The sequence below is a fragment of the Chiloscyllium punctatum genome, chromosome 42 (assembly GCF_047496795.1).
Source record: "Chiloscyllium punctatum isolate Juve2018m chromosome 42, sChiPun1.3, whole genome shotgun sequence".
In the NCBI taxonomy this organism is placed as follows: Eukaryota; Metazoa; Chordata; class Chondrichthyes; order Orectolobiformes; family Hemiscylliidae; genus Chiloscyllium; species Chiloscyllium punctatum.
This window is the reverse complement of record NC_092780.1, coordinates 115,255-142,158: the sequence shown is the minus strand read 5'-3', so window position 1 is coordinate 142,158 and position 26,904 is coordinate 115,255. Positions and strand designations below refer to the sequence as shown.

Here is a 26,904-nt window from a genome sequence, read left to right as displayed (position 1 = left end):
GCTGAACAGTCGGCTCCTGTCCTATTTCTTCTGGTTTGGGAATTGCTGGCTGGACCAACATCTATTGCAAGTCCCTACTGTCCTAGAACTAATGTAATTAAAAGTCACTCACATTTCCAAAGGTCTAGAGTCACATTCAGACCAAACTATTTAAGGATGGCAGAGTCGTTTCCCTGTAAGTCATTAGTGAACCAGACAAATACTTATAACAATCAACAATGGTTACAAAATTGCCATTAGGCTGAGATTTAATTATAAATTTTCATTGAATCCAAACACAACTATTTGCCACGGTGCAATTCAAACCCACATCCCCAGAACATTACTCTGGGACTCTTATTTGAGAATTCAATGATATACCATTTGATGCATATTTTGAAAATAAATTTAGAATAATGTTGTCACTCCTGTGAAACAGGACTCTTCCACATTCCTATCAAATTTTCCTATGTTTGGCGTAGCACAGGTGAGGTATAATACTCTTGCCAAATCATCCCAACCTTAGAGAAACCAATCTAATTAGGGAGGCATGGTAGCTCATTGATTAGCACTGTTGCCTCACAGTGCCAGGGACACGGGTTTGATTCCAGCCTCAGGCTGCTGTCAGTTTGCACATGGGTTTCCTCCAGGTGCTCCAGTTTCCTCCCACAGTCCAAAGATGTGCAGGTTAGGCAGATTGGCTGTCTAAATTATCCCACAGTGTCTAGGAATGTGCAGGCAACGTGGGTTAGCCAAGGGAAATGCAGGGACGGAGTAGGTCTGAGTGGGATGCTCTTCAGATAGTCAGTGTGGACTCGATGGGCAAAATGGCCTGTTTCCATACTTCTATGATTTTAATTAGACAACAACATTTGCTATATCAGCCTTTTTTTGGCATAACTATCAATGTTTTGAATTTTTATTACTGCTTTTGTAGGATCACAGGTCTGGGTGGCGATGGCAATATCACCGGACTAAGGACATATAAGATTATGAAATTTGAATATTTCATAGGTTATACCAGGTATGCAGGAACATAAAATTGATGTTACAATCAGATCAGGCATAATCTCACTGAATGATGGAGCAAGCTTAAGAGGCCAAATGGCCTACTTCTGGTCTTAATTCCTAATTAGCATGAATTCAATAAAAATCTGGAAATAAAAGCTAGACTAACAGCAATCATGTAATCATTATTTATTACCGTACAAACCCATCTGGGTCACTAATGTCCTCAGGGAAGAAAACCTGTCATCCTTACCTGGTCTAGCATCTATGTGCCTCCAGGCCAACAGTAATGAGTCACGGAGTCATACAGCACAGAAACAGACTCTTCGGTCCAACACATCCATGACAATCAAGTTTCCCAAACTAAATTAAACCCTGCAAACCTTTCCCAATCATGTAGCTGTCCAATTGTCATTTAAATGTTGTAACTGTATCTGCATCTACCACTTCCTCTGGCAGTTCATTCCACATTCAAACCACTGTGTGTGTGAAACCATTGCCCCTTTTAAATTTTTCTCCTCTCACCTTAAATATGCCCCCTAGTTTTGAACTCCCTCATCCGGAGGGAAAGACATTTTCTCTTCACCTTCTTTATGCCCCTCATGACTTGATAAACATCTAAGGTGACCCCTCAACCTTCTACACTCGAGTGAAAGAAGTCCCAGCCTATCCAGCCTCTCCTTATAACTCAAACCCTCCAGTCATGGCAACATCCTGGTAAATCTTTTCTGAACCCTCTCCAAATAAATAATATCCTTCCTCTCACAGATTTTCCTTTTCGCACACCTACAAAGCCAGAAAGACTATCATGGTTGTTAGCAGTCATTATGTATACATAATATCATGTCATTATGTAAAGTTATAGACAGATGGGTGACAGTGAGGGGGACTGGGAGGAAGCAGCCAGTGCAGGGACCCCCTGCGGTCGTTCCCCTCAATAACAAATATACCGTTTTGGATACTTGTGGGGGGGACGACTTACCAGGGGTAAGCAATGAGGTTCAGGCCTCTGGCACGGAGCCTGTCCCCATTGCTCAGAAGGGAAGGGCGGAGAAAGGTAGAGCAATTGTTATTGGGGACTCAATAGTGAGGGGCACAGATAGGCGGTTTTGCGGGGGCGACAGAGACTCACGTTTGGTATGTTGCCTCCCAGGTGCAAGGGTACGTGATGTCTCTGATCGTGTTTTCCGGGTCCTTAAGGGGGAGGGGGAGCAGCCCCAGGTCGTGGTCCACGTTGGCAAAAACGACATAGGTAGGAAGAGGGGTGAGGATGTTAGGCAGGCTTTCAGGGAGCTAGGTTGGAAGCTTAGAGCTAGAACGAACAGAGTTGCTGTCTCTGGTCTGTTACCCGTGCCACGTGATAGAGAGTCGAGGAATAGGGAGAGAGAACAGTTAAATGCGTGGCTACAGGGATGGTGCAGGAGGGACGGATTCCGGTTTCTGGACAACTGGGGTTCTTTCTAGGGAAGGTGGGACCTCTATAAACAGGATGGTCTCCACCTGAACCTGAGGGGCACCAGCATCCTTTGGGGGGAGGTTTGCTCGTGCTCTTTGGGAGGGTTTAAACTAACTATGTATACTTCAATGCCAGAAGTATAAGAAATAAGGTAGGTGAACTTGCAGCGTGGGTTGGTACCTGGGACTTCGATGTTGTGGCCATTACAGAGACGTGGGTAGAACAGGGACAGGAATGACTATTGCAGGTTCCAGGGTTTAAATGTTTTAGTAGGGTCAGAGGTGGGGGTAAAAGAGGGGGAGGTGTGGCATTGCTTGTCAAGGATAGTATTACAGAGGTGGAAAAGACGATGGAGGAAGACTTGCCATCTGAGGTAGTTTGGGCTGAGGTTAGAAATAGGAAAGGTGAGGTCACCCTGTTAGGAGTTTTCTACAGGCCTACTAATAGTCCGAGAGACGTAGAGGAAAGTATTGCAAGGATGATTCAGGAGAAGAGTGAAAGTAGTAGGGTGGTTGTTATGGGGGACTTTAACTTCCCAGATGTTGACTGGGAAAGCTATAGCTCGAGTTCGTTAGATGAGTCGGTGTTTGTCCAACGTGTGCAGGAGGGTTTCCTGACACAATATGTAGACAGGCCAACAAGAGGTGAGGCCATACTGGATTTGGTTCTAGGTAATGAACCAGGCCAGGTGTTAGACTTGGACGTAGGTGAGCACTTCGGGGACAGTGACCACAACTCGGTGACTTTTACTCTAGTGATGGAGAGGGATAAGTGTGCACTGCAGAGCAGGAGTTATAGCTGGGGGCAGGGAAATTATGATGCGGTGAGGCATGACTTAGGATGTGTGGATTGGAAAAATAGGCTTCAAGGGAAGGACACAAATGATATGTGGATCTTGTTTAAGGAGCAGCTGTTGGGTGTCCTTGATAAGTATGTACCAGTCAGGCAGGGAGGAAAGGGTCTTGTGAGGGAGCTGTGGTTTAATAAGGAATTGGAATCCCTTGTAAAAGGGAAGAGGGCGGCCTATGTAAAGATGAGGCGTGAAGGTTCAGTTGGGGCGATTGAGAGTTATAAGGTAGCCAGGAAGGATCTAAAAAGAGAGCTAAGAGCAGTGAGAAGGGGACATGAAAAGTCCTTGGTTGGTAGGATTAGAGAAAACCCTAAGGCTTTCTATAGGTATGTCAGGAATAAAAGGATGACTAGGGTAGGTATCGGTCCAGTCAAGGATAGTAGTGGGAAGTTGTGCGTGGAGGCAGAGGAGATTGGAGAGACACTAAATCAATACTTTTCGTCAGTATTCACTCAGGAACAGGACATTGTTGCTGATGTGACTATTGAGTCACAAGTGATTAGAATGGATGGCTTTGAGGTATGTAGGGAAGACGTCCGGGGAATACTGGAAAGGGTGAAAATAGATAAGTCCCCTGGGCCTGATGGCATTTATCCTAGGATCCTCTGGGAAGCTAGGGAGGAGATAGTGGAGCCATTGGCCTTGATTTTTATGTCGTCGTTGTCTACAGGAATAGTGCCATAAGACTGGAGGATAGCGAATGTGGTCCCCTTGTTCAAGAAGGGGAGTAGGGACAGCCCTAGTAACTATAGGCCAGTGAGTCTCACTTCTGTTGTGGGCAAAGTCTTAGAGAGAATTGTAAGGGATAGGATTTATGAACATCTGGATAGGAATAATGTGATCAAGGATAGTCAGCATGGTTTTGTGAAGGGCAGGTCGTGCCTCACAAACCTTATTGAGTTCTTTGAGAAGGTGACCAAGGAAGTGGACGAGGGTAAAGCAGTAGATGTGGTGTATATGGATTTTAGCAAGGCGTTCGATAAGGTACCCCATGGTAGGCTACTGCAAAAATTACGGAGGTATGGCATTGAGGGTGCATTAGAGGTTTGGATTAGGAATTGACTGGCTGGAAGGAGACAGAGGGTAGTAGTTGATGGTAAAGGTTCATCTTGGAGTGCAGTTACTAGCGGTGTTCCACAAGGATCTGTTTTGGGACCATTGCTGTTTGTCATTTTTATAAATGACCTGGAGGAGGGGCTTGAATGCTGGATGAGCAAGTTTGCGGATGATACGAAAGTCGGTGGAGTAGTGGACAGCGAAGAAGGATGTGGCAGGTTACAGCGGGATATAGATAAGTTGCAGAGCTGGGCAGAAAGGTGGCAAATGGAGTTCAATGTAGCTAAGTTTGAAGTCATTCACTTTGGTAGGAGTAACAAGAAGATGGATTACTGGGCTAATGGTAGGCTACTTGGTAGTGTGGATGAGCAGAGGGATCTTGGTGTCCATGTACACAGATCTCTGAAGGTTGCCACCCAGGTAAATAGTGCTGTGAAGAAGGCATATGGCATATTGGGCTTTATTGGTAGAGGAATTGAGTTCCGGATTCCTGAGGTCATGTTGCAGTTGTATAAGACTCTGGTGCGGCCATATCTGGAGTATTGTGTACAGTTTTGGTCGCCATACTATAGGAAGGATGTGGAGGCAGTGGAACGGGTGCAGAGGAGGTTTACCAGGATGTTGCCTGGCATGGTATGAAGATCGTAGGAGGTAAGGCTGAGGCATTTGGGGCTGTTCTCATTGGAGAAAAGAAGGTTTAGGGGAGATTTGATAGAGGTGTACAAGATGATTAGGGGTTTAGATAGGGTTGACAGTGAGAACCTTTTTCCGCGTATGGAGTCAGCTGTTACTAGGGGACACAGCTTTAAATTAAGGGAAGGTTGGTATAGGACAGATGTTAGGGGTAGATTCTTTACTCAGCGGGTTGTGAGTTCATGGAATGCCCTGCCAGTATCAGTGGTGGACTCTCCCTCTTTATGGTCATTCAAGCGGGCATTGGATAAGCATATGGAGGTTATTGGGCTAGTGTAGGTTAGGTAGGCTTCGGTCGGCGCAACATCGAGGGCCGAAGGGCCTGTACTGCGCTGTATTTTTCTATGTTCTATGTTCTAAACATAATCAAGTCATTATGTATACATTTTGACTCTTAACTGCCTATGAAATTGCCTTGAAAGCCACCCAGTTGCTGAAAATTGTTTCAAAGTCCTGAAGAAGGGTTATACCCGAAACATTGACTTCTCCACCTCCTGTTGCTGCCTGGCTTGCTTTGTTCTTCCAGCCTCCTGTTTGCCCACAAAGTCTAAAGACATGAACAAAATAGGATGGACCACCTGGTATCGCCTTGGGTACTGAAAACACTAATGACAAACACAGTCCTGTCAACCATGCAAAGTACCTCTTACCAACATTGTGTTAATGAACGTTGCAGTACACTATCACATCTCAGTGCAATGCTGCTGCAAGGATGTTTGTAAGTAAAGAAAGGAAGCCATATCATAGATTATACCAGGCTGCATCACAAGGATCCTTGTTTGTTCTCTTTGCGCTCATTCATTTTGCACATGCTTGGACACTCACAACATCCCTGTCTTGTCTTGCCTTGCCTTTTTGTGCTACACTCCTCAGTCAAGGCTTACTGGCTCATTGACTTCAGTCTTGATTTGCATTTTAGCGCTGACACAAACTCAGGCTGCTTCTCATAGTTATCAGCAGTGATCAGTCAAGAAGGTGGATGTGTTACTGTTTGGCACCATATGATGAAAATCTCATAACTGCATCACATGCCAGCAGCATACATGTCAAACTCATTCAAATGCATCAAACAAATGGCCATTATTAGAGCCCTCCCTGATTCTGAATTATTCTTAAATTAGTCTTTTATCAATTGGTTTGGAACTGTGAACTGTGATTTAAAGATGACGTTTAGAGTATAGGTAACAACTTGTGTTAAAAAAGAAAAGAGAGCAAACAAGCTTTTGTCTATTTGTGAGGGCAGGCCGAGAAGTTGATTGCAGGTTGGTTCCTGACTAAACAATCTTCAGACATGTTATCACTGGAATGAATATTATGTTTAAACAAGTTGTAGAAGTTGGCTATTAACAAGGTCGGAACCTGAGAATTAGTTCCAGCAAGTGTCGAAAAGGCCATTTACTCAAGCAGATGGCTGATGTTGAATGGTAACTAGGACTTCATGGATGAGACAATCAGTCCGTCAGGGAGTGGTCAATGTTTCTACTGGGATTTGGACGGTGGTTTCTGTGAAAAGGATATAACTGTTGATGCTACAGCATGCAGATTTGAAAGCTCCTTTCCTAACCTCTGATGAGCAGGATTAGGAAGCTCAGAAAATAGAAAACTAAATTGTAAAGATTATTGCCTTGATCTGAGTGAACTATTAAGGGACCCTGATTGCTATCTTCAGAAAATCAACCAAGAAACCAAATTAAATGCCTGTGGCACCTCACATTGTGAAAACCACTGAACTAATCTGGCCAGTTTTGTTATTTTCTTTCATTTATCCCTTTACTGTATTTGTTTATTTGACTGTATTTAGTGTGAATGGGACGGAAAACAAAGGTTTTTGGGTGTATAGCACAGACCAATTAAACCATTTTGTTGTTTAATTTTGCTCTATTAAAATTATTGTATTGTTAAGAAATTGCTTAAGCTTTTGTTTAGGCTATAAACCAATGCTTACACTTGATTATTCATAATGTCTGGGATTGGTCATTCAACAAGTCTGAGAATGGCCCTCATCTGCAGCATCCTGTCTGTCAGAAATTCCAGATTCTCTCTGCAAAATAGAGTGCCAACTTTCCTTTGTTGAACAGGTCTAGTGCAAATGACAGGACCTGTGTTGAACAGCTCTGGACTGACAGCCTGAGCCAGTATACAACTGTTTTAAATACTGCACTGGTGCCAGGAGTCCCAGGCTTTGGCAATTACTTCTGCCTATGGTGAGTTGCAAAAATATAACTAGCATGGTACCATAAGGACATGATGCCAGTTTGGGAACATAGAACAATACAGCAGAGAACAGGCCCTTCGGCCGTTGATGTTGCATCGACCTGTGAACTAATCTAAGCCCATCCCCCTACACTATCCCATCATCATCCATATGCTTATCCAAAGACTGTAACTACATTGGCAGGCAGGACATTCTACCTCCTTACCACTCTCTGATAAAGCACCTGCTGGATGTAGGTTTGCTCGCTGAGCTGGAAGGTTCATTTTCAGACTTTCCATTACCATACTAGGTAACGTCTTCGGTGAGTCTCCGGATGAAGCATTGCTGATGCTCCTGCTTTCTATTTATATGTTTGGGTTTCTTTAGGTTGGTGATGCCATTTCCTGTTCCTTTTCTCTGCCATGCTTCTAGGACTTCTCGTGCGTCTCTCTGTTTGGCTTGTCCTAGGATGTATGTGTTGTCTCAGTCAAAGTAGTGTCCTTCCTCATCTGTATGTAAGGATACTAGTGAGAGAGAGTCATGTTGTTTTGTGGCTAGTTGATGTTCATGTATCCTGCTGGCTAGTTTTCTGCCTGTTTGTCCAATGTTGCGTTTGTTACAGTTCTTGCTTGGTATTTTGTAAACGACACTAGTTTTGCTTGTTGTTTGTATATGATCTTTCAAGTTCATTAGCTGCTGTTTTAGTGTGTTGGTGGGTTTGTGGGCTACCATGATGCCAAGGGGTCTGGCAGGCATTAGCGAGATGTCTTTGATGTAGGGGAAAATGGCTAGAGTCTCTGGAGGTGTTTTGTTTGCTTGTTTGAGTTTGATACTGAAAAATCAACAGACTGTGTTCATTGGGTACCCATTCTTTTTGAATACACTGTATAGGTGATTTTTCTCTGCTCTGTGTAGTTCCTCTGTGTTACAGTGTGTGGTGGCTCGTTGAAATAACATTCTGATGCAGCTTTGCTTGTGGACGTTGGGACGATTGCTTCTGTAGTTCAGTATTTGTTCTGTATGTGTTGTTTTCCTATAGACGCTGGTTTGAAGCTCCTCATTGTCAGTTGACTCTACTGTGACATCTAGGTTTGGCAGTTTGTTAGTTGGGAACATAGTACATAGAACAATACAGCAGCCAAACGAAGACATGCACGAGAATTCCTAGAAGCATGGCATTCCAACCGGAACTCCATCAACAAACATGTTGACTTGGACCCCATTTACCACCCCCTGAGAAAAAGAATAGGAAATGACATCAGCATGGGAAATGATGTCACCACAGGAAATGGCATCACCAGCCCAAAGAAACGCAAACATATAAATAGAAAGCAGGAAACATCAGCAGTCCTTCGTCTGGAGGCTCACTGAAGATGTTACTTAGTATGGTGACAAAACGTCTGAGAATGAATCTTCCAGCTCAGCAAGCAAACCTACATCCAAAACCTCAACCTGAGCTACAATTCTCCTCAAAACTCACTAAAGAACCTGCCTTTGACACCTGTCTTAAATCTATCACCCCTCAATTTGCAGCCATGCTCCCACATACAAGCCAACGTCATCATCTGAGGAAAAGGTCTCTCATCATCCACCATATCTAATCCTCTTATTATCTTGTATGTCTCTATTAAATCCCCTCTTAGCCTACTTTTCTCCAATGAGAACAGACCCAAGTCCCTTGGCCTTTCCTCATAAGACATTTCCTCCAGACCAGGCAACATCCTGGTAAACCTTCTCTGCACCCTTTCTAATGCTTCCATGAGAAAACCTACTAGGTTCTATGGAGAGAAACCCTGCATGAAACTTGCCAAAATTGACAATGAAGCCAATTTCCATCAGAATTCAGTGTATCAAGTCAGGATGAATCAAATACTTCCACAATGGAATGTGCATAGAGAAGTGCTCAGGCCTCAACTATTTACAATCTATAATAATGCCTGGGTGAACAGACAATGTATTGTAGCCATATTTTCTGAAGATGCAAAGATAGGTGGGAAAACACGATGTAAGGACACAGTCTGCAAAGCTATGTAGATTAGTTAAGTAGGTGGGTAAAAATTTGCAGATGAAATACAATGCAGGAAATTGTAGTTGGTATCCACACTGATAGAAAGAATGGAAAAAACAAAACATTATAAATTGGAGACAGACTACAAAACGTTATGCTCCAGAGGTATCTGGGTGTCAACCTTCATGAAACACAATAAAGCTATGGTTTGTACCTACAGTACAGTTTTAGTTTCCTTATTTAAGCAGAGATATACTTGTACTGGAGACAGTTCAGAGAATGTTCTAAAGATCGATTTCTGCGATGAAGGTTAATGAATGGTAGAGTAGGTTGGGCTTTTGAGTTTAGAAGAATGAGGATTGATCTTATCAAAACATACAAGATTCTGAGAGGGTTCGACAGGTATCTAATGAAGAGCTTATACTTGAAACGTCAACTCTCTTTTTCCTTGAATGCTGCCTGACTGGTTGTGCTTTTCCAGCACCACACTTATTGACTTTGACAGGTAAATGCTGAGAACAGCTTTCCCCTAGTTGGGAAATCTAGAACTTGAGGGTATCATTTCAAAATAAACAATCTATCGTTTAAAGTCAGGTTCAAGGAAGAATTTCTTCTCTTGGAGAGCGTCATTCTTGGGAAATCTCTTCCGTCGAGATGAGTGGAGTCTGTGTCATATGCATTCACAAGAACATGAGAACTAGGAGCAGGAATAGGCAATTGAGCCTCCATCATTCAATGTGATCATGGTTGATTTAATCACAGCCTCAACTCCACCTTCCTGCCTGCACTCCTTACCCTTCAACCGATTACTAATTAAAAATCTGTTTGTTCCCTCCTTAAATATATTCAACGTCCCCACAACCATTGCCCTCTGGAATTCCACAGATTACTTTGAGGTAAGTAATTTCTTCTCATTTTGGTTTTAAACTTGCTACCCCTTAGCCTAAAAAGAATGACCTTATGTTCTACATTTTCCCACAAGAGGAAATTCCTCTCTACATCTACTTAGTCAATCCCCTTGAGCATCTTTTATACCTCAACTAGATATCCTCTCATTCTTCTAAACTTGAGTGTTTAGGTCTAAACTGCTCAATTTCTCTTCATAAGACAAATCCCTCAGTCATAGAGTAATAAAGCATGGAAACAGGTCCTTCAGCCCAAACTGGTTCATGATGATCATGGTGCCCACTCAGCTAGTTCCAATTGCCCGTATTTTGTCAAAATCCCTCTAAACCCTTCCCAGCCACGTACCTATCCAATGTTTTTAACATCTTGCTATTGTATAGGTGTACAATCATTTATCCGAAATGCTCTGAACCAGCTGGATTTTGGAATTCAGAATTTTTCGAATTTCAGAATAAGTGACAGTTTGATGGTGAAATTTTAAAACATTTACTGGAGGAGCAAACTCACTGAGTAAAACAGGCCTTGAAATAGAATTGAGGCCTGCCAGTGCTGGGCCATGCCCCAGCATGTTGCATCTGAGTGACACATGTCGAGTGGGTGTTGACTTTGGTTAACTGTTTGCATGCCAAACAACCTTGTTAATAAGAAAGAAACTTCACAGAAAAAACCTTAGGACTTTGGAGCTTTTTGGATTTTGGATGAAGGGCTGTCTACCTGTACCTGCCTCAACCACTTTCTCTGGCAGCCCACTCCACATATACACCACTGTGTATGTGAAGAAGTTGCCCGTCAGGTCCTTCTTAAATCTTTCCTCTCTCACCTTAAATCTATGCCCTCTAGTTTTCAATTACCCATCCCTGGGGAAAAGTCTACATGCACTCATTGTATCCATGCCCGTCATGATTTTATACATCTCAATCAGGTCACCCTTCATTCTCCTACATTCCAAGGAATAAAGTCCTATCCAACCAACCCCTTCCTATAACTCAGGTCTACTAGGCCTGGCAACATCCTCATAAATGTTCTTTGCATGCTTTCCACTTTAACTATGTCTTTCCTATAGCAGGGTGACAAAAATGGTACACAATATTCCAAGTGCGGCCTCACCAGCGACTTATACAACTGTAACATAACATCCCAACTTCTATACTCAATGCCTGAGCCAATGAAGGTCAGCATGCTAAATGCCTTCTTCACCACGCTTTCTACCTGTGATGGTGCTTTCAAAGAACTATGTACTTGTACTCCTAGCTCCCTTTTTTTAGATTAGATTAGATTACTTACAGTGTGGAAACAGGCCCTTCGGCCCAACAAGTCCACACCGACCCGCCGAAGCGCAACCCACCCATACCCCTACATCTACCCCTTACCTAACACTATGGGCAATTTAGCATGGCCAATTCACCTGACCTGCACATCTTTGGACTGTGGGAGGAAACCAGAGCACCCGGAGGAAACCCACGCAGACACAGGGGGAATGTGCAAACTCCACACAGTCAGTTGCCTGAGGCGGGAATTGAACCCAGGTCTCTGGCGCTGTGAGGCAGCAGTGCTAACCACTGTGCCACCGTGCCGCCTTTGTTCCACAACACTCCTCAGGACCCTACTGCATAAGTCCTACTTTGGTTTGACTTTCCACAGTGCAACATCTCACACTTATCTGTAATGAACTGCACTTGCCAATCCTCAGCACACTTTCCCATCTGATCAAGATCCTTCTATAATTTTTGATAACTTTCCTCGCTATCAACAATACCACTTAATTTTATTCTCATCCGGAAACTTACTAATCATGTCTTGTACATTCACATCCAGATTGTTTATGTAAATAACAAATAATAAAGGTGGTTGTAGATTAGCCTGCTGAGTTGGTGGGTTGGCAAGCAAACATTTTGTCACCATGCTAGGTAACATCATGATGTCTGTGAAGCGTTGTTGTTCTATTCTGCTTGATATTTATATGCCCCAGTCTGTTAAGGTGGGTGGTATCACTTCCCATTTTCCTCTGCAGTGGTTTGTATATGGGATCTATGTCAACATGCTTATTGATGGTATTGCAGATTGGAAACCAAGCCTCTAAGCATTCCGTGCATGCCTCTGTTTAGATTGGGACAACATAATCATCCTTGGACAGTCAAACTGGTGGCCCTCTTTGACTGCGCATACTGAGATGAGGGGGATATGGTCGTGCCATTTCGATGCTAGTTGGTGTTTGTGTATCCAGATTGCTAGTTTCCTCCCTGTGACCAATGTAATGTTTGTGGCAGTTGTTACATGGAATTTCGTATATCACATTGGTCCTGCATGTTATGGGCATGGGATCTTTTGTTCTTGTAAGTAGTTGTTGTACTGTCATGATTCCTAGTAGTATGGTTGTCATTTCTGATATGCTTTTGATATAGGGTAGGGTGACCAGTGTACTGGGGCGCACGGTGTCCTTCTGGTGTTAGCTATCCGATAGGCATTGACGGATGAAGCTGTTGGGGTATCCCTTGTTTGTGAAGACCCGTGATAGGGTTATGCTGATGATGTTACCTAGCATGGTGACGAAACGTTTGCATGACAATCCACCAGCTCAGCAAGCTAATCTCCAATCACATCCGCAACTCGAGTTACAAATCTTTGCAAGAACCTTAAATAATAGCAAAGGTTCCAACATTGTCCCCTGTGGCATACCACTAGTTACATGCCCCCAGTCCGAGACACAACCTTCAACCATCACCCTCTGCTTCCAATCATTGAGCCACTTTTGAATCCAATTAGCTAGCTCTCCCTGGATTCCATGCGACCTAATCTTTATGACTAGCCTGCCGTGCGGGACCTTGTCAAAGGCCTTACTAAAGTTATTAAAGACAACATCCACTGCCCTACCCTCATCTAACCCAACTACAAAGAGAACAAAGATAATTTAAAGCCCAGGAACAGGCTCTTCATCCCTCCAAGCCTGAGCCTATCCAAATCCACTGTCTAAACCTGTCGCCCATTTCCTAAGCATCTGTATCCCTCTGCTCCCCACCTACTCATGCATCTGTCCAGATGCATCTTAAATGAATCTACCGTGCCTGCTTCTACTACCTCTGCTGGCATCTGCTCCAGACACCTACCACCCTCTGTGTGAAATACTTGCTGCGTGTATCCCCCTTAAACTTTCCACCTCTCACCTTGAAAGCGTGACCTCTCGTCATTGAATCCCTCACCCTGGGAAAAAGCTTATCTCGATCCACCCTGCCTATGCACTTCATGATTTTGTAGACCTCAATCAGGTTCACCCTCAATCTCCTTTTCTCTAATGAAAACAATCCTAATCTACTCAACCTCTTTTCGTAGTTAGCACCTTTCATACCAAGCAACATCCTCGTAAATGTTCTCTGCATCCTCTCCAAAACGTCCACATCCTTTTGGTAATGTGGCAACCAGATCTGTACACAGTATTCTAAATGTGGCCGAACCAATGTCGCGTACAATTTTAACATGACCTGCCAGCTTTTACATTTAATACCCCTTCCGATGAAGGCAAACATACGTCTTGGTTGCCTCTTTGAAAAACTCAAAGATTTGTCAGATATGATTTCCTACACACAAATCCATGCTGAATATCCCAAATCAAACTTTGACTATCTTTGGAATTAATCTAGTGAATCTCCTCTGCACTGCATCCAATGCAACGCTATATCTTCTGAAGTAAAAGGACCAAAAAAGTGTTCACAATACTCCGGGTGCAAAAGGGTTATTGAGTTGATAGATAGATGGGAAAGTAGAGTTGAGACCACAATCTTACTTAATGGCATAGACTTTAGGGCCAAAGAGTGCCTGGTGCTACATCATTAGTTCTTATAAGTATTATCAAACAACATTTTACATCATGCTACATCAGGAGTTATTGGGATACAGGAAGACTGAAGTTCTGATCAATGTGATAGGATTTAAAGTGTATCTTTAAGAATGAAGCAAGAGAAGCCAAGAAACTTACAGATGAAATTTGTAAAATCAAGGCTATGCTTCACTGGGAGCCAATATAAGTCTGCAAACACATTGGTGATAGATGAATATAACTTTGTGAAAGTTAGGGCATAGGCACTAGAGTTCTAAATGATAGGAAGTCAGTCAGGAGTGACTGACCCAGAGAGTGGTGGGGGCATGGAATGCGCTGCCTGTGGGAGTGGCAGAGTCAGAATCATTGCCGACCTTTAAGCGGCAATTGGATAGGTACATGGATGGGTGCTTAAGCTAAGACAAATGTTCGGCACAACATTGTGGGCCTGTGGGCCGATGGGCCTGTTCTGTGCTGTATTGTTCTATGTTCTATGAGTGCACTGGAATTGCCATGCAAGGTTTCAATAGGTGAGTGGAGTCGGGGCAGAGTCAGGGAAGATCTTGGAGATGATGCAGGTTTGGTCAGAATCTCATCTCAATGTCAGATACAATACCAAGGTGATGAACAAATCAGAGGTAGAGAATAAATTGCAAAGGCTTATTTTCTTGTTGTCAGTGGCTAGGAAGTAAAGTTTGTGGCAGGGACTTGCAGATTTCTTAGCAATGTAGATGAGTGAAATTTCTGCTCATCTTGTCTTGGATGTTGGACAAGCAGTGAGACAATTTAGAGATAGTAGATGACACTGGTTGGGGTGACTTTGGTTTTGGCTTGAAGGTAGCGGTGGTGGAATAATTATTTCCCACAGGCTCTGCAAGTTAAGCTGCAGCTGCAGCAGTGAGGTGAACCACAACAGCAAGATAGATCAGGAACAGTGTTGGGGCAATAACACAACCTTGCTTGATACTAGTCCGAATGGGGAATGAGTTGGTAGTGGAACCATTTGTTATTACCATGACTTCCATGTTGTTGTGGAGCAGGTGAAGGATGGTGACAAACTTCATGGTACAACCAAAGTGGAGAAGAATGCTCCAAAATGGTGTCAAAGACTTTGAATGAAGTCCATGTACAGGGGTAGGTTATTTCCCTGCCTATCTCCTGCAACTGTCATGTGATGAAAATCATGTGTCGTGCTCGTTCATGGCCAAAAGCCACACTGCAATTCCAGGTGGAGTTCAGGACGACTGATGATGATGATGGTAGCAAAGAGAACAGAAATTAGGTAGAGCCTGATGATGTCAGCATTCATGTAAAAACTGACATTATATTTTTGTTTGATGATGTTAAGGGACAACAGGTTGATGATAAATAGGAGTACAAGGCCTCAAAGGACACCAGAACTAATGATCCAGGTGTAAGAAAATCTACAGCAAGTGATTTTTGGCTATGATAATAATATCTAAGAATGGAAATAGCCAGGTGCAGGCCCACCTAACTGAATAATGGTGTAGAGATATTGCATGAAGATGGTCTGGTCAACTGTGTCAAAGCCTGCAGACAAGTCGAAAATGTTGAAGATAGGTAGCTTCTGTCAGTCACACAGAAAGCAATTCATGACTGATACTGTGAAAGACAGTAGTATTCAAGAGCAGATAGTTTAAGAGTTTGTTCTTTTGAGAAGGTTGAGGATGACAGATTTGGACTTCAACAGTTTCCTCATTTCCCCTTCCCCCACCTCACCCTAGTTCCAAACTTCCAGCTCAGCACTGTCCCCATGACTTGTCCTACCTGCCTATCTTCTTTTCCACCTATCCACTCCACCCTCCTCCCTGACCTATCATCTTCATCCCCTCCCCCATTCACCTATTGTACTCCATGCTACTTTCTCCCCACCCCCAACCTCCTCGAGCTTATCTCTCCACTCTTCAGGCTCTCTGCCTTTATTCCTGATGAAGGGCTTTTGCCCGAAATGTCGATTTTGCTGCTCCTTGGATGCTGCCTGAACTGCTGTGCCCTTCCAGCACCACTAATCCAAAATCTGGTTTCCAGCATTTGCAGTCATTGTTTTTACCCAGATTTGAGGAGGGGAAAAGCAAATTAGAAGAGAAAATTAGCAATATCAGCTAACATGGAAGTCAGGAAGGGCCTCTTCAGAGACTTGCACACAATCTAGGCTGATACTTCATGCAGTTCGGAGGTTGTATTCCAAGAAACTAAACTGAGGCTTTGCCTCCATCTCATGTGGAACAGATGTGACTTATTCAAAGAACAGTGAATCTGTCTGTAGCCTGGTCAACACTAATCCCTCCCTTTATTAGTATTTGTTTTCAAGAATGTAGTCAATATTTTCACCAAAAATTTAATCAGTTTACCACTAAGTCATGATGTTTGCAATAGCATTGATCTTGCAAGAATACTAATAGAGCCCAGGAGCACTTACCTTTGGAGGCACCAGCAAAGAGCCCAACAGTCGCTTCCTCAAAGTGGATGAACTAATCTTTTCTTCTTCATCTTCTGTGTGGTGTGCATCTTTAATTATACAAATCCTATGGATTGCCAACTCCTGCAAGGCCTGGAGTTTAAAAAAAATTGGGATCACCGAATCACACGAGTTGAAATAAAACATAAAATATCCAATACTAAAGACAAAGAATATACGAATTGGATCTTGGGCTGTGTAGGTACAGTATTATGAATGTAAAGTTTATAACATGATTTGTTTTTGGACAGTCTCATTTATTCAAAGTAAAATGGAATTGAAGAGGGCCATGTGGTCGGCTGCTATAAGTTTGTCCAACTTCAAGTCTACATGGCTAAGAGACTACAGCTATGGGGCTAGGCAGGGGTGCTGACGTTATTGATTGAACGTCTGAAAACAATGGGAAAATTAGTCTATTCAGCCCATCAAGTCTGCTGTGCCATTCAATCATACCTGATACATTCTCATTGTTTTCTCCCCATAACCCTTGATCCCCTTACAAATCAAGAACCTGTTCCATAAAGACACTCAATGATTTGGCTTCCACAGCCCTCTGTGGCAATAAGCTCCACAAATGGCAATAAGCTCCTGTTAGGAGTCTTTTACAGGCCTCCTAATAGTCCTAGAATCGTTGAAGAAAGGATTGCGAAGATGATTCAGGAGAAGAGTGACAGTAATAGGGTGATTGTTATGGGAGACTTTAACTTTCCTGATATTGATTGGGAAAGCTATAGCTCAAGTTCGTTAGATGGGTCAGTGTTTGTGCAATGTGTGCAGGAGAGTTTCCTGACACAATATGTAGATAAGCCAACAAGAGGTGAGGCCATACTGGATTTGGTTCTGGGTAACGAACCAGGCCAGGTATTAGAACTAGAGGTAGGTGAGCACTTTGGGGACAGTGACCACAATTCGGTGATTTTTACTCTAGTGATGGAGAGGGATAAGTGTGTACTACAGGGCAAGAGTTATAGCTGGGGGCAGGGAAATTATGATGCGTTGAGGCATGACTTAGGATGTGTGGATTGGAAAAGTAGATTCCAAGGCAAGAGCGTAATTGATATGTGGAACTTGTTCAAGGAGCAACTATTGAGTGTCCTTGATAAGTACGTACCTATCAGGCAGGGAGGAAAGGGTCGTGTGAAGGAGCCGTGGTTTAATAAGGAGTTGGAATCCCTTGTTAAATGGAAGAGGGCGGCCTTTGTAAAGATGAGGCGTGAAGGTTCAATAGGGGCGATTGAGAGTTATAAGGTAGCCCGGAAGGACCTGAAGAGAGAGCTAAGAGCAGCAAGGAGGGGACATGAAAGGTCCTTAGTTGGTAGGATTAGGGAAAACCCTAAGGCTTTCTATAGGTATGTTAGGAATAAAAGAATGACTAGGGAAGGAATAGGTCCAATCAAGGATAGTAATGGGAAGTTGCGTGTGGAGGCTGAAGAGATTGGGGAGGCGCTGAATGAATACTTTTCGTCAGTATTCACTCAGGAACAGGACATTGTTGTCGATATGAATACTGAGGCACGAATAAGTAGAATGGATGGCTTTGAGATATGTAGAGAAGAGGTGTTGGAAATTCTGGCAAGGGTGAAAATAGATAAGTCCCCTGGGCCTGATTGCATTTATCCTAGGATTCTCTGGGAAGCAAGGGAGGAGATTGCAGAGCCATTGGCCTTGATTTTTGTGTCCTCTTTGTCTACAGGAGTAGTGCCAGAGGACTGGAGGCTAGCAAACGTGGTTCCCTTGTTCAAGAAGGGGAGTAGGGATAATCCTAGTAACTATAGGCCAGTGAGTCTCACTTCTGTTGTGGGCAAAGTCTTAGAGAGAATTATAAGGGATAGGATTTATGCACATCTGGATAAGAATGATGTGATCAAGGATAGTCAGCATGGTTTTGTGAAGGGCAGGTCGTGCCTCACAAACCTTATTGAATTCTTTGAGAAGGTGACGAAGGAGGTAGATGAGGGGAAAGCGGTAGATGTAGTATATATGGATTTTAGTAAGGCGTTTGATAAGGTCCCCCATGGTAGGCTACTGCAGAAAATACAGAGATATGGCATTGAGGGTGAGTTGGAGGTTTGGATTAGGAATTGGCTCTCTGGAAGAAGACAGAGGGTAGTAGTTGATGGCAAAGATTCATCTTGGAGTGCCGTCACTAGTGGTGTTCCGCAAGGATCTGTTTTGGGACCATTGCTGTTTGTCATTTTTATAAATGACCTGGAGGAAGGGTTAGAAGGTTGGGTGAGCAAGTTTGCGGATGATACGAAAGTCGGAGGAGTTGTAGACAGTGAGGAAGGATATGGCAGGTTACAGTGGGATATAGAGAAGCTGCAGAGCTGGGCAGAAAGGTGGCAAATGGAGTTCAATGTAGCTAAGTGTGAAGTGATTCACTTTGGTAAGAGTAATAAAAAGATGGATTACTGGGCTAATGGTAGACTACTTGGTAGTGTGGAAGAGCAGAGGGATCTTGGTGTCCATGTACACAGATCTCTGAAAGTTGCCACCCAGGTAAATAGTGCAGTGAAGAAGGCATATGGCGTACTGGCTTTTATTGGTAGAGGAATTGAGTTCCGGAGTCCTGAGGTCATGCTGCAGTTGTATAAGACTCTGGTGCGGCCGCTTCTGGAATATTGTGTGCAGTTTTGGTCGCCATACTATAGGAAGGATGTGGAGGCACTGGAACGGGTGCAGAGGAGGTTTACCAGGATGTTGCCTGGTATGGTAGGAAGATCCTATGAGGAAAGGCTGAGGCACTTGGGGTTGTTTTCTTTGGAGAAAAGAAGGTTTAGGGGTGATTTGATAGAGGTGTACAAGATGATTAGGGGGTTAGATAGGGTTGACAGTGAGAACCTTTTTCCGCGTATGGAGTCAGCTATTACAAGGGGGCATAGCTTTAAATTAAGGGGGGGTAGATATAGGACTGATGTTAGGGGTAGGTTCTTCACTCAGCGAGTCGTAAGATCATGGAATGCCCTGCCAGTAGCAGTAGTGGACTCTCCCTCTTTATGGGTATTTAAGCGGGCATTGGATAGGTATATGGAGGATAGTGGGTTAGTGTAGGTTAGGTGGGCTTTGATCGGCACAACATCGAGGGCCGAAGGGCCTGTACTGCGCTGTATTGTTCTATGTTCTATGTTCTATGTTCTATAAATGCACTACCCTCTGGCTAAAGAAATTCCTCCTCATCTCACTTTTATATGAGGCTTATGCCCGAAACATCTATTCTCCTGCTCCTCGGATGCTGCCTGATCTCTTGTATTCTAACCTTTTTGAAATGAATGCTATCTTGTATTTGCCTTCCTAACTGCCAACTGAAATTGCATGTTTATCTTAAGGGAATCCTGAGCTAGGACTTCTAAGTCCCTTTGTGATTCAGATTTCTGAAGCTTTTCCCCATTTAGAAAATATTCTTTGTCTCCCTTCTTCCAACCAAAGTGCATAACTTCATATTTTCCCACATTGTATTCCATCTGCCATTTCTTTGCAACCCGTCTAACATGTCCATATCCTTCTGCAGCCTCCTTGCTTCCACAAAACTCCCTGCCCCTCCACCTACCTTTGTGTCGTCCACAAACTTAGTAATGAAAACCTTAGTTCCTTTGTCCACATCACTAATGTACAATGTGAACAGTTTTGGTACCAAATTGACCCCTGCAAACCTTCACTAGTCACTGGCTACCATCCTGAAAAAGATCTCTTTATTCCCAACTCTGCCTTCTGCCACTCAGCCAATCCTCTCTCAAAGCCAATACCTTGCCCCTCACACCATGGGCTCTTAGTTTTATTTAGTCTCTAGTCAGCATCATGCCATGGCTTTCTAGAAATCCAAATAGTTCATATAGACTGGCTCTTCTTTACCTAACTTGCTTATTACCTCCTCAAAGAATTCTAACAGATTTGTCAGACATGACCTCCCCTTGAAGAAGCTGACCTGACTCAGCCCTATTTTCCCAACGTATTTCCAAATAATCCACAATCTCATCCTTAACTATAAACTCTAAAATCTTACCAATAACCAAGGTCAGGCTAACCAGTTTACAGTTTCCTGATTTCTGCTTCTCTCATTTCTGAAACAGGGGTATTACATTTGCCATTTTCCAGTCTTCTGGGACCCTCACCAACTCCAGTGATTCCTGAAAGAGCAGTACTAATGCCTCTACAATCTCCTGTACAATTTTCCTTTGGAACTCCAGGATGTAGTCCATCTGGTCTGGGTGATTTATCCACCTTCAGAACTTTCAGCTTCCCCAATACCTTTTTCTTAGAGAAAACCACTGCACTCATCTCTTCAAGTTCTGGTATATTGCTGGTATCTTCCACTACAAACATGATGCAAAGTACCTAAAGTTCTTCTGCTATTACTTTGTTCCCCAGCCTCATATTCCAGCGTCCAATATCCATTTGTGCCCCTCTCTTAACTTATTACAATTTTTTTAAAAACTTGCTTTTTTTTTAAACAAGCTAGCTTACCCTCATACCTCCTCCAACACCCAAGACCCCTTCCCCCACTCCTTTTTTTCACATTATCCTCTGCTGGTTTTTCAAAGCTTCCCAATCTTCTGGCTTCCCACAAATCTTCAACACATTGTATGCTTTTTTTTTTACCTTTTCCTTTTATACTGTCCCTGACTTCCTTCATTCTCCCCTTAGTATGTTTCTTCTTTCTTGGGATGAACTTCAGCTATGCTTCTTATTTTAACCCAGAAACGCCTACTGCTCCACTATCTTCCCTGCAAGACTCCCCTTCCAATCAATACTGGTCAGCTCTTCCCTCATGACTTCATAGTTACCTTTACTCAATTGTTTGTCTTAGAGGCTGCTCATCCTTCAGGTGAAGTTGACCATAATGATTTTCCAAAGTAAAAGCTAAATACTATGGATACAGGAAATCTGAAATCAAGTCAAGATTCTGAAGAAATCCAGTAAGTCTGGCAGCATCTTAATTCTTCAACCGTTTCCTCATTTCCCCTACCCACACCTCACCCTAGTTCCAAACTTCCAGCTCAGCACTGTCCCCATGACTTGTCCGGACTTGTCCTACCTGCCTATCTTCTTTTCCACCTATCCACTCCACCCTCCTCCCTGACCTATCACCTTCGTCCCCTCCCCCACTCACCTATTGTACTCTATGCTACTTTCTCCCCACCCCCAACCTCCTCTAGCTTATCTCTCCACGCTTCAGGCTCTCTGCCTTTATTCCTGTGAAGGGCTTTTGCCCGAAACGTCGATTTTACTGCTCCTCAGATGCTGCCTGAACTGCTGTGCTCTTCCAGCACCACTAATCCAGAATCTGGTTTCCAGCATCTGTAGTCATTGTTTTTACCAAGCATCTTAATGTTGAGTCCTGCATGATACTTCTTTGAAACAGAAAGGAACTGGCAAGTGTGAATTTTTATATTTTTGTTTAAATCAACCAAAATTGGTGGTATAGTGGACTGTGGAGAAAGTTCTTCAAGATTGCAAAGAGATCTTGATCAATTGGGTCAATGGGCTGGGGAGTGGCAGATGGAGTTTAATTTGGATAAATGTATTTTGGTAAGGATACAAACATGGATAGGACTTATACAATTAATGGTAGGGGCCTGGGTAATGTTTTTGAACAGAGACACCTAGGGGTTCTAGTACATAATTCTTTGAAATTTGTGTTACAGGTTGACAGGGTGGTTAAGAAGGCATTTAGCATGATTCACTGCTCAGCCCTTTGAGTATAGGAATTGGATCATCATGTTGAGGTTGTGCAGAATGTTGGTGAGATCTCTTCTGGAGTACTGAGTGCAGTTCTGGTTGCCCTGTTATAGGAAGGATATTATTAAACTGGAGAGGGTTCAGAAAAGATTTACCATGGAGGGTTTGAGATATAAAAACAGACTAGAACTTTTTTCACTGGAGCGTAGGAGGTTGAAGGGTGACCTTATTGAGGTTTATAAAATGATGAGGGGCATAGATAAGGTGAATTACAAGGGTCTTTTCCCAAGGGTGAGGGAGTTCAAAATTAAGAGGGTGTCTTTTTAAGGTGAGAGAAGAAAGACTAAAATGAGGGAAAACTTTATTTTTAAAAGGACAGTGGTTCATGTGTGGAATGAACTTCCAGTGAAAGCAATCAATGCAGGTACAGTTACAACATTTTATAAAGACATTTGGATAAGTTAATGAATAGGAAAGGTTTGGCAGGACATGGGCCAAGCGCAGGCAGGTAGATGGTTACATGGTTTGGTGTAGACTGGTTGGACCGATTTGTCTGTTGCATGCTGTAAAATGCTGATGCTAACCTGTTCGAAGCTGTTATTACATACCCCTGAAACAAATTAGATTGTTTTTTATGATGTAGACAGATGCAATGTAGAAGCAAGTGGAACAAATTGTGACCATGCCCAGAGCAAAAGACAAAGGCAGTGATAATTGTGGTAAAGGAGATATAGGTACATAGACTAGGTGCAAATGTTTGGTAGGAAGAATAGAACATTGGTTTGCATTGCCAATCAACTTTCTAGCTCGGCGAACATACCCACGACCATGACAACTGGCATCCGAGCTATAAATCTTTACGCAAACCTTGAATACCCAACAGCGAGACATGCTAAGACAAGCAAGGAAATGGGAATCCTGTGCCAAAAGCCTAAGCGCTATATATGAACAACTCCGAATCCTACATGGATGCCAAAGGAATCAAATACTACTACCCTGTGTCAGACACAGACTACCAATCAACAAGCCAGAGAAATAGTCAGACAAAACAGTCTCAGAATGATCCAGGTTATGATTACGGACGCACACAACAGACAAGAAATTGCGCACCAAAAATCATTAATTTCAAAAATAATCCCTTCAGCCCAACAGTCCACAAAGACCCTCTGAACAACAATCCACCCAGACCCACTGCCTCCACCCTATATTTACCCCCTACTAATGCACCTTTGGACAGCACGGTGGCTCAGTGGTTAGCACTGCTGCCTCACAGCACCAGGGTCCCAGGTTCATTCCAGCCTCGGGTGACTGCCTGTGTGATGTTTGCATATTCTCCCAATGTCTGTGTGGGTTTCCTCCGGGTGCTCCGGTTTCCTCCCACAGTCCAAAGATGTGCGGGTCAGGTGAGTTGGCCATGCTAAATTGCACCACAAAAGTATACAGAAAAGCCACATGCAGGGACCAGATCCTGAACTTATACCGCAACCATCCACACATACACACACACACACACACACACACACACACACACACGAGAGAAGCCGCATTAGGACTCTGTTCAAACGGGCTACAACACACTACAGCACTCCCGACCTATGAAGAGAAGAAGAACACCTCTAAAGAGTCTTCATCAAGAATGGATATCCCTGCAACTTCATCCGCGGATGCCTAAAAGACAAACAATGCACCGAGGACATGCCACAACTCAAAACACTAACCACTCTATACAAAAAATGTCTTGGAACTGACAGTCAGACCTCTCCGTCCACTGGGATTCATGACAGCCCATAAACCGACAGGCACGCTCAGACAACTCCTCACCAGAACAAAAGACCTTATACACATGATGTGCAAGACAATGCAATTTACAAGATTCCATGCAAAGACTGCACAAAACACTATGCAGAACAAACAGGCAGATAACTAGCAATCTGCATCCATGAACACCAACTATCCACTAAATGCCACGACCAGCTGCCCCTGACAAGGACCACAAGTTTGATTGGGACAAGCTAAACAGAGAACAGCCAGAGAATTTATCGAGGCATGCCACTTATCCATGGACTCCATCAACAAACGCATAGACCTGGACCTAATCTACCAGTCACTATAACGAACAAACAGAACCAGCAAGCGGAAGCAGCAGGAACAGAACCAGATAAATTCCAGAAGACACAGTACAGCAGCGCTTCACAGGAGACTCCAAAGCACTGGAAGTGTCACCTAGACAGGGAACAAAATGTCTGCAAATCGATTTCCCAGTTCAGCGAACATATCCACAACCATGGCAAGAATTTATTAGAAAGGATGTAATAGCAGTACATTTAGAAATGCATAATCTAATCAAGCAGTAATCTAGTCAATCAGCATGATTTCCTAAAAGGGAAATCGTTCTTTATAATTTTATTCAAAATTAATTGAGGGATTAATAAGCAAGACAGATAAAGAGGAATATGTAAATATAATATATTGGGATTTTCAAAAGGAGTTTGATAAGGTGTTACCTATAAGGTTATTTAATAAGACGAGCGCATGGTGTGGGGGTAGTACATTTGCATAGTAGAAGACAGGCTAACTAATTGAAGTCAAAAGGTTTGGATCGAGGAACAGTTTCAGGATGGCAACCTGTAACTACTGGCGTGTCACAGGTATCGGTAATGGAGCCACAATTATTAACAAAATATATTAATGAATTGTACAAAGGAAATGATTATATGAGCACTAAGTTTTTAGATGACACAAAAAGTAGGTAGAAAAGCAAGTGATGTGAGGGATATTGGTAGGTTATGTGAGCAGGCAAAAACTTCACAGATGGAAATTGAATATGGGAAAAAAGTGAGGCTATGCACTTTGACTGGAAGAAGAGGAACCGTATATTACTTAAATTGAGAAAGACTGCAGAAAGCTGCAGCACAGAGGGATTTGGAGGTGCTCTTGCCTAAATCACAAAATGCTAGCATCCAAGATCAGTGATAATTGGGAAGGTAAATGAAATGTTGCCTTTTACTTCTCAAGGAATGGAGTAAAAAAGTAGTTAAGTCTTGCTAAAACTAAATAGGTAAAAACAATGACTGCAGATGCTGGAAACCAGATTCTGGATTAGTGGTGCTGGAAGAGCACAGCAGTTCAGGCGGCATCCAAGTAGCTTCGAAATCGACGTTTCGGGCAAAAGCCCTTCATCAGGAATAAAGGCAGTGAGCCTGAAGCGTGGAGAGATAAGCTAGAGGAGGTTGGGGGTGGGGAGAAAGTAGCATAGAGTACAATGGGTGAGTGGGGGAGGGGATGAAGGTGATAGGTCAAGGAGGAGAGGGTGGAGTGGATAGGTGGAAAGAAGATAGGCAGGTAGGACAAGTCCGGACAAGTTATGGGGACAGTTACTGAGCTGGAAGTTTAGAACTAGGGTGAGGTAGGGGAAGGGGAAATGAGGAAACTGTTGAAGTCCACACTGATGCCCTGGGGTTGAAGTGTTCCGAGGCGGAAGATGAGGCGTTCTTCCTCCAGGCATCTGGTGGTGAGGGAGCGGCGGTGAAGGAGGCCCAGGACCTCCATGTCCTCGGCAGAGTGGGAGGGGGAGTTGAAATGTTGGGCCACGGGGCGGTGTGGTTGAATGGTGCGGGTGTCCCGGAGATGTTCCCTAAAGCGCTCTGCTAGGAGGCGCCCAGTCTCCCCAATGTAGAGGAGACCGCATCGGGAGCAACGGATACAATAAATGATATTAGTGGATGTGCAAGTAAAACTTTGATGGATGTGAAAGGCTCCTTTAGGGCCTTGGATAGAGGTGAGGGAGGAGGTGTGGGTGCAGGTTTTACAGTTTCTGCGGTGGCAGGGGAAAGTGCCAGGATTGGAGGGTGGGTTGTTTGGGGGCGTGGACCTGACCAGGTCGTCGCGGAGGGAACGGTCTTTGCGGAAGGCGGAAAGGGGTGGGGAGGGAAATATATACCTGGTGGTGGGGTCTGTTTAGAGGTGGCGAAAATGACGGCGGATGATTTGGTTTATGTGAAGGTTAGTAGGGTGGAAGGTGAGCACCAGGGGCGTTCTGTCCTTGTTACGGTTGAAGGGGTGAGGTCTGAGGGCAGAGGTGCGGGATGTAGATGAGATGCGTTGGAGGGCTCTTTCACACCACAAGAAAGTGTGGACTACAGATACTGGGGATCAGAGTCAAAAAGTATGGCACTGGACATTCCTGATGAAGAGCTTATGCTCAAAACGTCGACTCTCCTGCTCCGCAGATGCTGCCTGACCGGTTGTGCTTTTCCAGTGCCACATTTTTTTACTCTAGTCAGACCACACCTTGAATATTGTTACCAGTTCTAGTCCTCTTATCAAAGGAATGATATGCTGGCATTGGAAGCAGTCCAGAGATGGTTTACTAGAATTCTTCCAGATATGAAGAAATTTATTTATGAGGTCAGACCTGTGCTGATTTGAGTTTGTAAGAATGAGATAGACGTTATTGAAACATACAAGACTCTTACAGAGTTTGACAGGTACAGGTGGAGGGCTTCTTTGCTTTTGTGTCAGAGTCTAGGCTGAGGCGTAATCTCAAAGTTAGGGGTCACCCATTTAAAATACACGAGGACGAATATTTTCACTTTGAGGTTAGTGAATCTGTAGAATTTTTTTATTACAGAGAGCTGTCGAGGCTGGGTTGTGTTGGATCTGGGAGCTCCTTAAAAACTGGATTTTTCTAATATTTACTATAAAGCATGAGTTTTCGTTTAGCAGCTATTAGAACAGTACTTACCTTTTCAAAATTCAGGATGTTAAAACAAAGGGAAGAATTACAAG

The 26,904-nt window shown here is 43.5% G+C and overlaps 1 protein-coding gene across 3 annotated transcripts in view; it reads right to left on the bottom strand.

The window, feature by feature from the left end:
• The window catches only part of coasy (CoA synthase), a 90,149-nt gene that overhangs the window by 50,924 nt on the left and 12,321 nt on the right, over positions 1-26,904 (bottom strand). For all 3 annotated transcript variants that reach the window (XM_072561138.1, XM_072561140.1, XM_072561139.1), the window contains exon 4: positions 16,402-16,533. In XM_072561138.1, the coding sequence (XP_072417239.1) occupies positions 16,402-16,533 (132 nt within the window). The remainder of the gene's footprint in view (positions 1-16,401; positions 16,534-26,904) is intronic.